Below are 11,810 nucleotides of genomic sequence, written 5' to 3'. Positions count from 1 at the left end.
GATTCCATACCCAACATAACATTACTTACTCAATTTACACATTGCCCTCGTTTCAACAGCCGTACATTTTTCATCAACAGAAAGGAGATTATAGATAGATTCTGCAAATATGCAGAATCTCCAAAAGAAAGATTTTGGCAGTAACTCACCGCCCGTCTAGTCCAAAATCAACATGCAGCTTAGGGCTCTGGGGCCCTCGTGTTAGAGGTGGCAGAGCCTGCTCTCAGAAACCATGTGTTTACATGACGCACAAAAAACAAAAGCCAAATGCCAAACATTGGAGTTGTAGGGGTTTTATTTATTTGGAAACCTACAGCGGTGCGTAGAAACCCAAATGATCAGAGGCCATGACGAACCTCATGGAACAGGGAGAGGACGTTGAATTTTTTTTTTTGTTAGACACCAACATCATCCTCCTGTCGTATGAGTTGGAACATTTTGCAAATCTATCACACATCAAATGTACTGTTACACGTGTCTGTTCCGTCAATACATTAGAAAAACCTGCCTTGTATTGTAACAGATGGTAATTTTTTTTGGCAAAATTGAAATCTTTCTCACATAAACACCTTGTCAGGAAAGGGGAGAAAAAAAAATCTCCATCGACCAACTTAAAATACATTAAAATATCATCTTCAAGTAACAGAATAGGGATATTCTTTTCCTCGTCATCATTAAAATGATTTCAGTTAAAATCAAATGTAGACAGGCCTACGCACAAAGACTCTGAGGGTGCTGGCAACTTAATTGGTTAAAAAAAAGTTCACATTTACATTTTTTAAAAGACATCCCTGATAGAGGCTGTAAATTAATATTCACATTCTGCTTGTTAAATATCGACATGGTTGCAGTATTTCGTCGCCCTGTCCCAGCATTTTTACGTTGTTACATGTTAACACAATCCAGTTTAAATAGTCACCCACACTGATTTTGTTGTATCCCTTTCCTGCACACAGACACGCACACTTCAAAACAAGAGTTTTGCATTTCCTCAAAAAAAAAAAGGCGTCTGGGTGTATTTAAGGAATTTATCTGATTCATCTTTTTCTATCAAAATATAGAATTCATTAATACTACATGGGTGGGCTAACAAGACAGAAATAAAATTACACGTGTTGTTTTTTTGCTGAATACAGTAGCTATAAGGACCACAGAGTTCAAAGTTCAGGTATTTCCAGCCCTCCCCCCTCCCCCCCCCCCCACCGTTCCATTGTGTGCATGTGATCGAGGGGTGGGGCATTAGTGTAGGATGGGGATTGCAAAGACAACAGGGAAAAAAAAAAAAAAAAAAAAAACCTTGACGCTCCGATGCGTGCATCGCCTCAGGTCAGCAGACAGAACAACTCACTTCCAGCCACCCTCACAGCGTCTGGCCACACTCCCGTCCGTCCGTCCGCCCCAACCCAACCCCACACGTACACGCAAAGCCACACACTCTCCGCCATTTGCCCCCCTTCTTCTTCGTCGGGTCGTCTGGCCCACCGGGTGAAAAGTCGTTTAAGCTAAAAACAAGATGTCTGTTAAAAGAGCGCGTCATTTTTTTTTTTTTTTTTAGGGTAAAATGGCAGACTTTTTTTTTTTGACTTAAAACTCATAGTCGTCCTCAGCCATGTCGAGGGCCCAGGCGAACTTCTCCCGCTGGGTCTTGTTGTAGATCTTCTCCACAGGGATGTCCCACTTCTTACACCTGAAGACAAAACCACAAGGAAGGGGGGGGGGGGGGTGGGGTGGGTCAGCCATTTCCATCCTGAGGAGCAGCCATTTTAGATGCACTGCATTCATTGTGGCTTACTTGGAGCCCTGAGATCTTTCTGAGCTCAGGGACTCGTTACGCAAAACGCACCACCAGGCGGCTGGTGGTGGGGGGGGGGGGTCCCGGTCTCCGTGCTGTGGGTGTAAAGGTTGTCTTACCAGGCCACGGAGATGCGAGGGTCCAGGTAGTTGAGCTTGGAGGTGCCCAGGGCGATCTGCTTGTTCTCCTCGCGGTCTGTCGCCTGCACCTCCATCCTCATCAGCTGCTCCTCTATCCTGGAGATGGCTTTCTTCCTGGTCTCCACCGTCCTGATTGGAGGAGAGGAGAGCGGCGAGGTGAGAGTGTGTGTGTGTGTGTGTGTGTGTGTGTGTGTGTGTGTGTGTGTGTGTGTGTGTGTGTGTGTGTGTGTGTGTGTGTGTGTGTGTGTGTGTGTGTGTGTGTGTGTGTGTGTGTGTGTGTGTGTGTGTGTGTGTGTGTGTGTGTGTGTGTGTGTGTGTTCCCCTGAAGGAGGCGTGTTTGTTTTCCCCCTCTAACACTCTGCTGTGCTGCTGCTCTGCACAGCTCATCAGATCCACTTACTTTTTGGACTTCTCGTCTCTCCGTACTTTAGCGTCAGCTTTGGAGCTCTTCAGCTCTCTCCGGGCGTCTGAAAGTTGGTCCTTCTTTGCGTCGATCTAAAATAATTAAAAGCAGGGAAATGTTAAAACAGCTGCACGTGACCTGGCCTCGTCGAGAAATACATGCTTTATATGATAACACAACGAAGAAATTAGACATATTTCATGTGTCTGATCCATTATCAAAGCTTATATCTTGCACTAATTTCAGAAATGAAGGAGTTAAAGGTTAGGGCGCAGCATTTCAATAAAACAAGCTTAACACCAACCATTACAACTTGAGTGGAAACAGAGACAAGTCACTAGCGTTTTAGAACAAGATGTACTGACGGATGCTTACCTTCGCCTGGAGGGTCTGCATAGACTTCTCAAAGGTTTTGGGTGCTGCCCTCTGGTGGTTACACAGGATGGCCACAGCCCTGTTGGCCCGGTTGTAGGATAGGATCTTTGCTGGAATGTTTTCATCCGCTGGAAAAGGATCAAAAAGCCTCATAACTTTTATGCACATCATTTAAAGACCCCCTGCAAAGTGCAGCTTCCACAAATGAAAAGGCAAGCCTCTTGCCAGCCAGGTAGAGGGGGCTTGTAAAACGAGGGCTGTGCCAAAAACGGGGTTTTGGCGATAAGTCTCTGAGCAGCTCTGAAAAGGGGACTCTACGGGCTGCTGTCGCTTCACGGGCGGGCGCTTACGGCTGGTGAGCTCCTTCAGCTGCTGCTGCAGGGTGATGGAGGCGTTGTAGGTACGGAACACTTTGGCCGTGAGTCCGTCCATGAGCTCCTGCAGGTGCTTGTTCAAGATGGAAGTCTGGAGGGAGGGAGAGAGAACGTGCACTCTAAACACCACACTAGGCATCATGCTTCATGAAGAGCCCAGCCCCCAGCACATATGTTAAGTTGGGGGATTCAGTTTGACCGTGACGGTGTGGTGCACTGTGCTCACGTTTAGCCGGTCAAACAGATCGTCCTCGGTCCCCTTGTTCTCCATAAACAGCTGAAGGTTCTTGAATGCCTGGGAGACAACAGGAAAAAGGACACGTTTAGACCCACCCAAAGGGGGAAAAAAAAAAAAAAAAAAAAAAAAAAAGAGGAGTGATGTTCCAGAGCTGTCCTCATCCACCATCCTTACCCTCTTCTCCACGGGGACCTTGTTGTAGTAGCGGATGGAGTCTTTACCCAGGAAGTCAAACTCCACCACAAACTCCTGCCCGTCCTTCTCGGGGTACAGGTTGATGTGCTCCACGCGCAGCGAGCAGCAGCCCACCGTGTCCGCCGTCTCCCCCTCCTCCTTCTCGTTACCCGCTCTCAGGGCCAGCTGGTCGGACACACAAACAGCAGCGGGGCGGCGGTCAGTTTAGCCGTCAGGACCGCAGTCCTTCAGCAGGTGGTGGCCGATACGGTCGTCAGACCAACCCCCCCCCCCCCCCCCCCACCACCCCCACCACCCCGTGCTCTTGGGGTCTGTAGCTTCCACCTCGACTCCTCGAGGTCTTCACCTTGTCAATGAAGTAGAGCGCCACGGCCCGCTGGCGGATCCTCATCTCCTTGGACTTCCAGTCCTCGTGGTACTGGCTCCGGATGCGGTCCACGCACTTCTTCAATCGACGCGCCGTCTCGTACTTCTGCCAATCCTTCTCCCCCTAACACACGCAGACAAGAATACTTTGTAGTCACGACTCTTGATTTAGAACCATTACACTATCAAAGGTCGGTTTTAAAAAAAATGCAGAAAATACAACCGGTCAGAAGATCCAATTTATATGTAAAATGGGTCTTCATGGATAGCTGCGCTATTTTGGCGGAGCGGGCATTTGAGAAGAGCTGGAAGTTAAAATCACTCACTGATATAGACACCCTTCCCAGCATCAATTTAGATTAAACAAGATAAACAAGTGTGTGTGTGTGTGTGTGTACACGTGTGTGTGTGTGCGTACGTGTACGTGTGTACGTGTGTGTACGTGTGTGTACCTTGATCCTGGAGCTGGGGTTCAGCATGATGTACTTGATGGAGCCCTGGATGTTCTCCGTCCAGGAGACCAGCCACGTGACCTTGTTGTCGTGGCGGACCTCCTTCCACTTGGTCCCGGGTGGGGGCTTGGGGTGCTTGGAGTCCCTGCGGGCAGCAGACAGACGGGGTCACATGGGGGGGAAACACTCACATGATTAGGCCTTCATTAACTTAAGTCTTCATAATGAATTGAATTAATTCATTAATTGAAAATGCCGTTTTAGCCTCTGCACTCACCGACAAAGATTGCCAGATTTTTAAGAAAAAAAAAAAGACAAATCTTTGTGCGCCTGCTATAATTACAACCCGTTACAGTCTCAGATTTAAGCAGCCTTAGGAATCACAACCATTGCCGTAAAGAGAGCTAATATGTTGCGTTTATGCTCTGTGAGGAATCACTACCAATACAAAACGTGTTGTGATGCAATTGAAAATTGTATGCAAATGTTATCTCTGCCATTGTTAACTAATAACTCAAGTGTAACATGCAATATTGTCTTGGACCCGCAGAAAGTTCCGGCTGGTCATCAAGGTGTCAGCTAACGGGGTGGACAGGTCGGCAAATTCGATCGATAATCTGTTCGATAAATCCTACTAGTCAATATCAGGCCAATCGATAGCAATCATGGTTTTTTGTAGTAGTCACGAAGCCCTAGATGTAAAACCCGTCGCCACCAGTCGGTCAGTGACGTGCACTCACTTGCTGCAGTTGATGATGATGTCCTCCGGCCGGCTGCGCCGTTTCAGCATGCCCATCTTGGGGTGGTCCCCGCGGCCCCGGAAGAGCCCGGGGGGCTCGATGCGGAAGTTAGCGATGCGCTCCTTGTGGTTGTCCATGAGGCAGAAGCCGTACTCCTGCAGGATCCGCTCGTTCTCCTCTTTGATTTTCTACCACACACACACGGTTGAACACGTTTGTGGTTAACAGCAGAAGAGGTTGGTCGTTGAGAGATTTTACACCAACAACAACAACAAATGTGATTCAACATTTACTGGGACGGGTGGCTCACCAGTTTTTGTTCTTTAGACATGGCCTTCCTGATCTCAGACTGGGCCTTAAAGTAGTCGTTCATCTCGTTGAAGTCACACTTCTTCAGATCAGTGATTTTGCCTTTTTCCTCAGAAGACATTTCCTGTGAGGACCGGCAGAAGACTGCAGCCTTAAAAACCCATCTTGTACGACTCCCAAAATAAAACTCTTTGAAAATATTTATTTGGAGACATATGAATACTCTGCTGGCTGCTCTCGTTCCTACCTTTCTCCAGTCTTTGAAGAAGTTTTTCCGGAAGACTTCCTTTGTGGTGTAATCATGGTCCAGCATTTTGCCAAAGAACGTGGCGACCTCTTCAGCTCCCGGGGTGAGCTTCATGTGCTTACCTGGTGAACACATGAAAAAGTCAAGTCAGTAAGATCTTTATATCCACAACCACCACGGCCAAATGTCCCAACCCATGGTATCCTAGCCAGAAGGTTATCCGTTTGGGTCATACGACAACAAACAAGCCGCAGTGGTTGTTGATCAATCTGGTTGACTAGGTTTTGCACCAGAATGCACTTGGGTCTGGTTTATTTTTGAGCTTCCCCCCCACCCACCCACCCCCGCCAATGTGAAATCACAGTGAACATTCAACCTCCAGAAACAATTTTCAGGTCACAGACACGCACCACACAGACAACTGATGACTTGTTGAAAAAAGGGTGATTAAAAAAGACAAACCGTCGTAGTAGAACTTGACGTGACCGGGGAGAGGCTCGTACGGGGGCGCGAACACGGGTCCTTTGTGCTCCAGGAAGCGCCACTTGACCCCGTCTGTGTAGCGCTCCTCCTCCCACCTGGTGGAGGGAATCACACAGAGCACACGGTCACCCCCTCGATCCCACCCACCGCAGCGTGGTTGAACCCCACCATGTATGGAAACGCCGAGCTCAAAAGCACTACGGACACACACTTGGGAGTACTTGGAACTCACCACTTCCACTTCTCCTCGGGCTCCTTCTTGCCTTTTTTCTTGCCGTCGGCGACTTCTCCCTTTTTGTTGTTTTTAGTCTTTTTCGGCTTAACGTCCTGAAAACAAAAAAGAGACACCCAGGAGGGGCGTGAGGGGGCGTTCGACCCGCTAGGGGCCGGAGTCGTGTGCAGTGTAAACACAGGCGTCACATCAGCACGGGAAACGTCCCGTTTTCTTAAAAAAGGTTAAGGGACGATCAATTGGGATTGTACTGAGAATAAAGATCCGACCTCAGACATGCCGTCATTCATGACCACAGTAAAAAGTCTCTTACTTCATTGTCTTGTTTCCTTTTTTTGCCCTTGGCCTTGTCGTTCTCAATTTTGATCTTCTTGGGCTTGAACTCGGACCTGAAAAAAAAAAAAGGAGCAAACTCTCATAGTTAGCCAGGATGGGCCAGGATGGGCCATGTACTGTTACAGCAAGAAACGGAGGGCCCCTTGCAGATTGGCGCTGGACCTGTATCATTAACACTTCACCCCAGCCATTAATCAAAACATGACAAAAAAATTAAACTTTAATAGTTCCCTGGGTCTCACTTCTTTGGACTTCCGTATCCAACATGACACAATGAAACGCCAATGACATTACGGCGTTAAGGTGGACTGATTAAACTCACTCAAAGTCCTCATCACGTTCCCTCTTAAGAGACTTCTCCGGCTTGGGAGAGTGGTAAAAGTCATCCTCGGGCTCAGATTTCACATGGCCCGGGCTGGAAAAGAAGACATCCAAGAAAATCAATCCTCTCTCTCTCTCATTCTTTTTAAACATGTGTGCCAATCGCTAAAGGCAGTGGACGGTGAAATGTCTCGAGCTTTACCTGGAAAAGCCATTCTCCTTTTCCTTTTTGACCTTGCCGTCGGCAGACTTCACCTGAAATGGAGGATCAAAATTAAGGACGAAAATAGTCAAGAATTTATATATAAATATATATTTAAAAAAAAAAACGCTGGAACATTACTGCTTGAGCTCAGTCATTAATCATAGCACGTCCTTGTATTGGAAAACCAATTTTCATAGTATTCTTTCTTTTTTTTTTTTTACATCTTGAATTAGCACACAGTCCATTTAGCTCTATCCACCAGTCCATTTGCAGCCCAGAGAGTGTGATTCACAGTGAAATAGGCCTGATGTGGGATTCAAGGCAAATTATTACGGTGGTACCATGTAACTCAGCTCACAATTCAAACTACGCAGGGTTTCAAGGCTCTTTTGGCGTTACGCAGAGGGAAGTATATCGATTTGACCATTGACGCTGGGTTAAATTTGCATACTTGAAGGACAAATTTCCACCAAGGTAGACAATAAAGTAATTCTTGGCCATCTCACTTTTACAGAAAAGTAATTTTCTGTAGGATTAGTCCACCCAATACCTTTTAAAAAGGTTTCCTACTGCATTATAAATATGACGGGTAGATAAGAGCTTGGGAAAAAACACCATTTAGCCAGGTCTAAAAAGAGAATGATTGCTACATTGAATTTGCATGATATTCACCTCCTTCCTCTTTTCCTTGTCCCTGTGTTTGTCCTTGTGTTTGTCTGCGTTGCCTTCTTTGTGCTTCATCTTCTCCTTGTCCTTATGCTTCTTATCAGAAGCGTCCTTGTGGTCACTGGAGTTTTACAAGGCAAACAATATAAAAACATTGCCTTTAGGTGGAACTCAAACAACACGAAAAATTTGACTACTACGATTACTTTGATAGTACAGAGTGGTTGTACTTCCAATACCAATGATGCAACGACAAACTTGGTAATCCGAGGACAAAGTATTCACACACACACCTCACAGTTCTAACCAGGTCCAGCAGACAAAACATTTGCTGCAACAAAATCATGTAGTTGACCAATAGGATAGCAGCCCTACCTGATGGCATGTTTTGATTTCTCACGTTCCTTGTCCTTCTTGTGGTCCTTGTTTTTATGTTCCTTGTACTTGTCTTTATGTTTGTGAGGATCTTAGGATGAAGGAGATGGACGTCAGTTTTTCTACATTACAACATTGTGCTATTTTTTTTTTGACAATACAGGAACACGAGAAGTTGAGTCCTTTTTATACAAACAAGAATTTCAACTACTGGAATTAAAACAACGTATGACAAACAAAATGTTCCCAAATAATACATACAAGTCAAGGTTTTTTCCCCATTCAACGATATGGACATGTGTACATTAATTGGTTAAATGCTTGTGCCACAAAGACCCATTTCTATGGAAAGACAGCATCCCCTTGTATCACTACGTTTGATGAGACAGATATGAAATGTAGGACAGGTTGTAACGTGCAAACAAAGCATTTTCTTAACTTAAAAAAACTGCAGAGGTTAAGAAAACCCTCCTAACGGCAAGCAGGAAACAGTCTTTGATTGCACAATTGCTCTGGTTTCAGATGTACAGAAATCATGGCCAAATAAACTTGACAACAGGACAACAGCGCTTATCATGCCCCATCAATATTAACCAAAACACACGCCTATGAATCTATACCCAATGTTTCACCTAAACATAACCACTAGCTTACTATTGCTAACAAAATAAGATAGGGTTGGTAGGTAGCCAAAAGGCCTTACCTACCAGGTAAATGGATTAATGGGGAAATATAATATGGACAATTATTTTTTGCTGGTATAGTGTCATCTTTTCTAAAAGGTTGCTATGAACAAAGAGGAAGACACGCAACAAACTCACTTCAAGTCAGAACATGATTATTTAGAGTACAATAACAGCTGCTGGTTTAGCAGCACAACACACACGACTGAGGAAAACAGTCCCTGTGATCCTTCAAATATATCAAAGTTATCCGTAGACAACAGTCTTGTTAATTTAGCATTTAATAAAGCGGCATACACTGCTTTTGACAGTGTCCAAGAAGTCCCATCACCTGAAGCCGAAAACTAGTGTGCCCTATAACAAGTGTATTTATATACTGCCTTGGGCGGTGACAGAACATATAAAAGAATGCACCATCCACATTAAAACAATGGCACACAATATATACTTTTATTAAAACCATTTCTAGTATTATTTTCTTGTAAAGTTAATTGAGGCTTATTTTCAGATCAGGGACATCCCGTGGAAAAGCATCCATCTATATATATATATATACACACACACACACACACACACACATTATATACCCAAAGATGCTGTGTTCAATGTGTGCCCTGTACAAAACTGTTTGCCCCACAAGGCAACTGTAGTAGCCAGATTGCATTCAATGGCTAATGCTACAAAAAAAACAACCATGGATAACTATTTCAGATTTAAAACGCCATCTAGTCAACAGCGTTCTATTGAGACAACGTGCAAGGCCCATCTTAAACCTCCACGATGGAGGGAGAGTGGATCGAGTATTGTCCCCCTGCGCGTTTTCGCTTCCAGACAGCCATCTGCACTTCCATGGCCCATGTTCAGTGCTACAGTAGAGAGCCAGGCAGGCCCGCTAGAGCGAAAAAAGAAAATGGCGTAGAGACTAAGTCCGCAAACGCCAAACCCTCACTTTCAGATAACAAATGTGGCATCTGACGAGCACCAAAAAGAAAAACGGACCACGCTAACGCGTAAAATACGTCAGAATGTACTAAAACAATTGAGCCATTAGGGTGAACACACGGCCGAAATGCCTTTTGAAGCCCTTCTTTTTGAACAATAGGCGCTTTTGAGCGAGGGAGAGGACTTAGTCTCTGGTCGCCATTTCTGTCCTCCTCTGCTGGTGGAGAACTATCGTTATGAAATTTTTTTTTTGTGTAGACGCGTCAAATTTCGAGTCGCCGCTTTCGCACCGGCGACACAGCACGGCCGTGAACTCACCGTTGTTCCGAGGGCCACAGTCAATCTGAAAATGTAAGAAAAAATAAGCACGTTTAGACGGCGTTAGCTTGGGAAGCCGGCTAACTTAACTTTAAACTTGGTGGTGGTGGGTAGGTGGACGGCAGAGGGAGGCAGTGTGTGTGGGGGGGGGGGGTTAGCTCGCTGGTTAGCTCCCTGCTGCTGCTAGGGTTAGCATGCATGCTACGCCGACTGGTAACATGGCACTAAAGTGTGTCCACTAGCCCTCCACTGCCGAGAGGCAAAGCTCACTTAATGAGCTTTACTTTATACTGGTGGCCGTGATCGAGATACCCTCACACGTCCGCGTCTCTCTCGCATTGGCCATCATTTTTAATTTAACACGTATAAACTGTGAGTGTCGTTAAAGCAAAGTCTTAACAATTCAAAAATGTGATGGCTACAAAACATGCCGAGCTAGCGCGGGTTAGCTCTCTGGTAACAGTTAGCCAACCTGTCAACCAAAAACCCACATTAATACACACACATCCAACAAAGTAATCGGATTTAACTGGAGTCAAACTTTACGGAGGCGATAAGCCACTTCTTTGCATTACCTGGTTGTTGTTATGGGAGTAATCCCCACTCATTTCCTATGCTTTGTCGGACTGAGAAGGGGGAGAAAAAAAAAACTAAGTGAGAAACGTGCAGAGTTAAATCACCGGCGAGAAGCTGCTGGCAGAATGAAGAAAGAAATACACCAGCAGCAGACCAAGTCCCGTCTGCGCGCCGCTGCGCATGCGCGAGTGATTTAAATACGGGACCTTTCACCCCTTCCTACAGGCTCAGAAACGGACCAACTTTCTCACCGCTGAACTGAAGTAGTACCTACTCCAAAACCAAATTATATTATTCATTTATCTGCGTAAAACTAGAGGATTATTTTTTTTAATAGTTCAAATAAATATGGAAATTCTAAATCTGTATTTAGATTGTACTTGCAGTAGTTCACATTGCATTAATTTAATAGCTTACACTGCGGTACGCGATAAAGTTCTGAACGTGAGTTTGGATACGATTTTACAAGACACAAGTTAAAAATGCGGATTTGTGGATTGTGTAATATCAAAAATACAAAGTGTGTGTGTGTGTGTGTGTGTGTGTGTGTGTGTGTGTGTGTGTGTGTGTGTGTGTGTGTGTGTGTGTGTGTGTGTGTGTGTGTGTGTGCGCTCTCATCAATGTTAGGTCAGTGGCAACGAATCTGTAATTTAATTTAGATTTGATTGAGAATACATTTAGTTTCGAAGTTTACACGTTTTGGGTAATTTAGATGAAGGTATAATTATAGGATGCTTTGTAGTCTGCTTAGAGCACCTTCCTACTTCCACCAGAAGAGGGAATAAAAACCCATAGGCTACTATGCATTATGCACTATGCATTCTAGTCTTACAAATCGGACTCAATATGTTAGAGATGAATATCTAAAGTCTGATTCGACTTTCATCGCTTCATATTTGTTTCAATCGATCATGTTGCCGGAGGCGGGGAGATGTAGTGCGTAATTGGCAAACACAAACTAGTTGTCCAACTAAACTACTGTCCAGTAAACTGTAAAAAAAAAAAAAAATAATAATAATAATAATAATAAAATTGTCCTTGA

General features: G+C 45.0%; 1 protein-coding gene across 1 annotated transcript; it reads right to left on the bottom strand.

Moving 5' to 3' along the window:
• Nucleotides 1-277: 277 nt before the first annotated feature.
• top1a (DNA topoisomerase Ia) lies at nt 278-10,938 on the bottom strand. The gene is made up of 21 exons (XM_084464564.1): nt 10,768-10,938; nt 10,193-10,217; nt 8,250-8,340; nt 7,881-7,995; nt 7,206-7,258; nt 7,005-7,097; nt 6,660-6,735; nt 6,347-6,441; nt 6,094-6,209; nt 5,632-5,753; nt 5,386-5,508; nt 5,076-5,263; nt 4,336-4,480; nt 3,864-4,007; nt 3,497-3,682; nt 3,311-3,379; nt 3,061-3,175; nt 2,711-2,838; nt 2,333-2,427; nt 1,912-2,061; nt 278-1,687 (listed from the first exon to the last, which is right to left on the bottom strand). Exons 1-21 carry the CDS (start codon nt 10,798-10,800, stop codon nt 1,585-1,587), a joined length of 2,265 nt encoding a protein of 754 aa, XP_084320690.1. The 5' UTR covers nt 10,801-10,938; the 3' UTR covers nt 278-1,584.
• Between the last annotated feature and the right edge of the window lie 872 nt (nt 10,939-11,810).

This window comes from Micromesistius poutassou (assembly GCF_964030765.1).
Source record: "Micromesistius poutassou genome assembly, chromosome: 2".
NCBI classification, from domain to species: domain Eukaryota; kingdom Metazoa; phylum Chordata; class Actinopteri; order Gadiformes; family Gadidae; genus Micromesistius; species Micromesistius poutassou.
The sequence above is the reverse complement of the archived record's forward strand: the minus strand, read 5'-3'. Positions and strand labels throughout refer to the sequence as shown.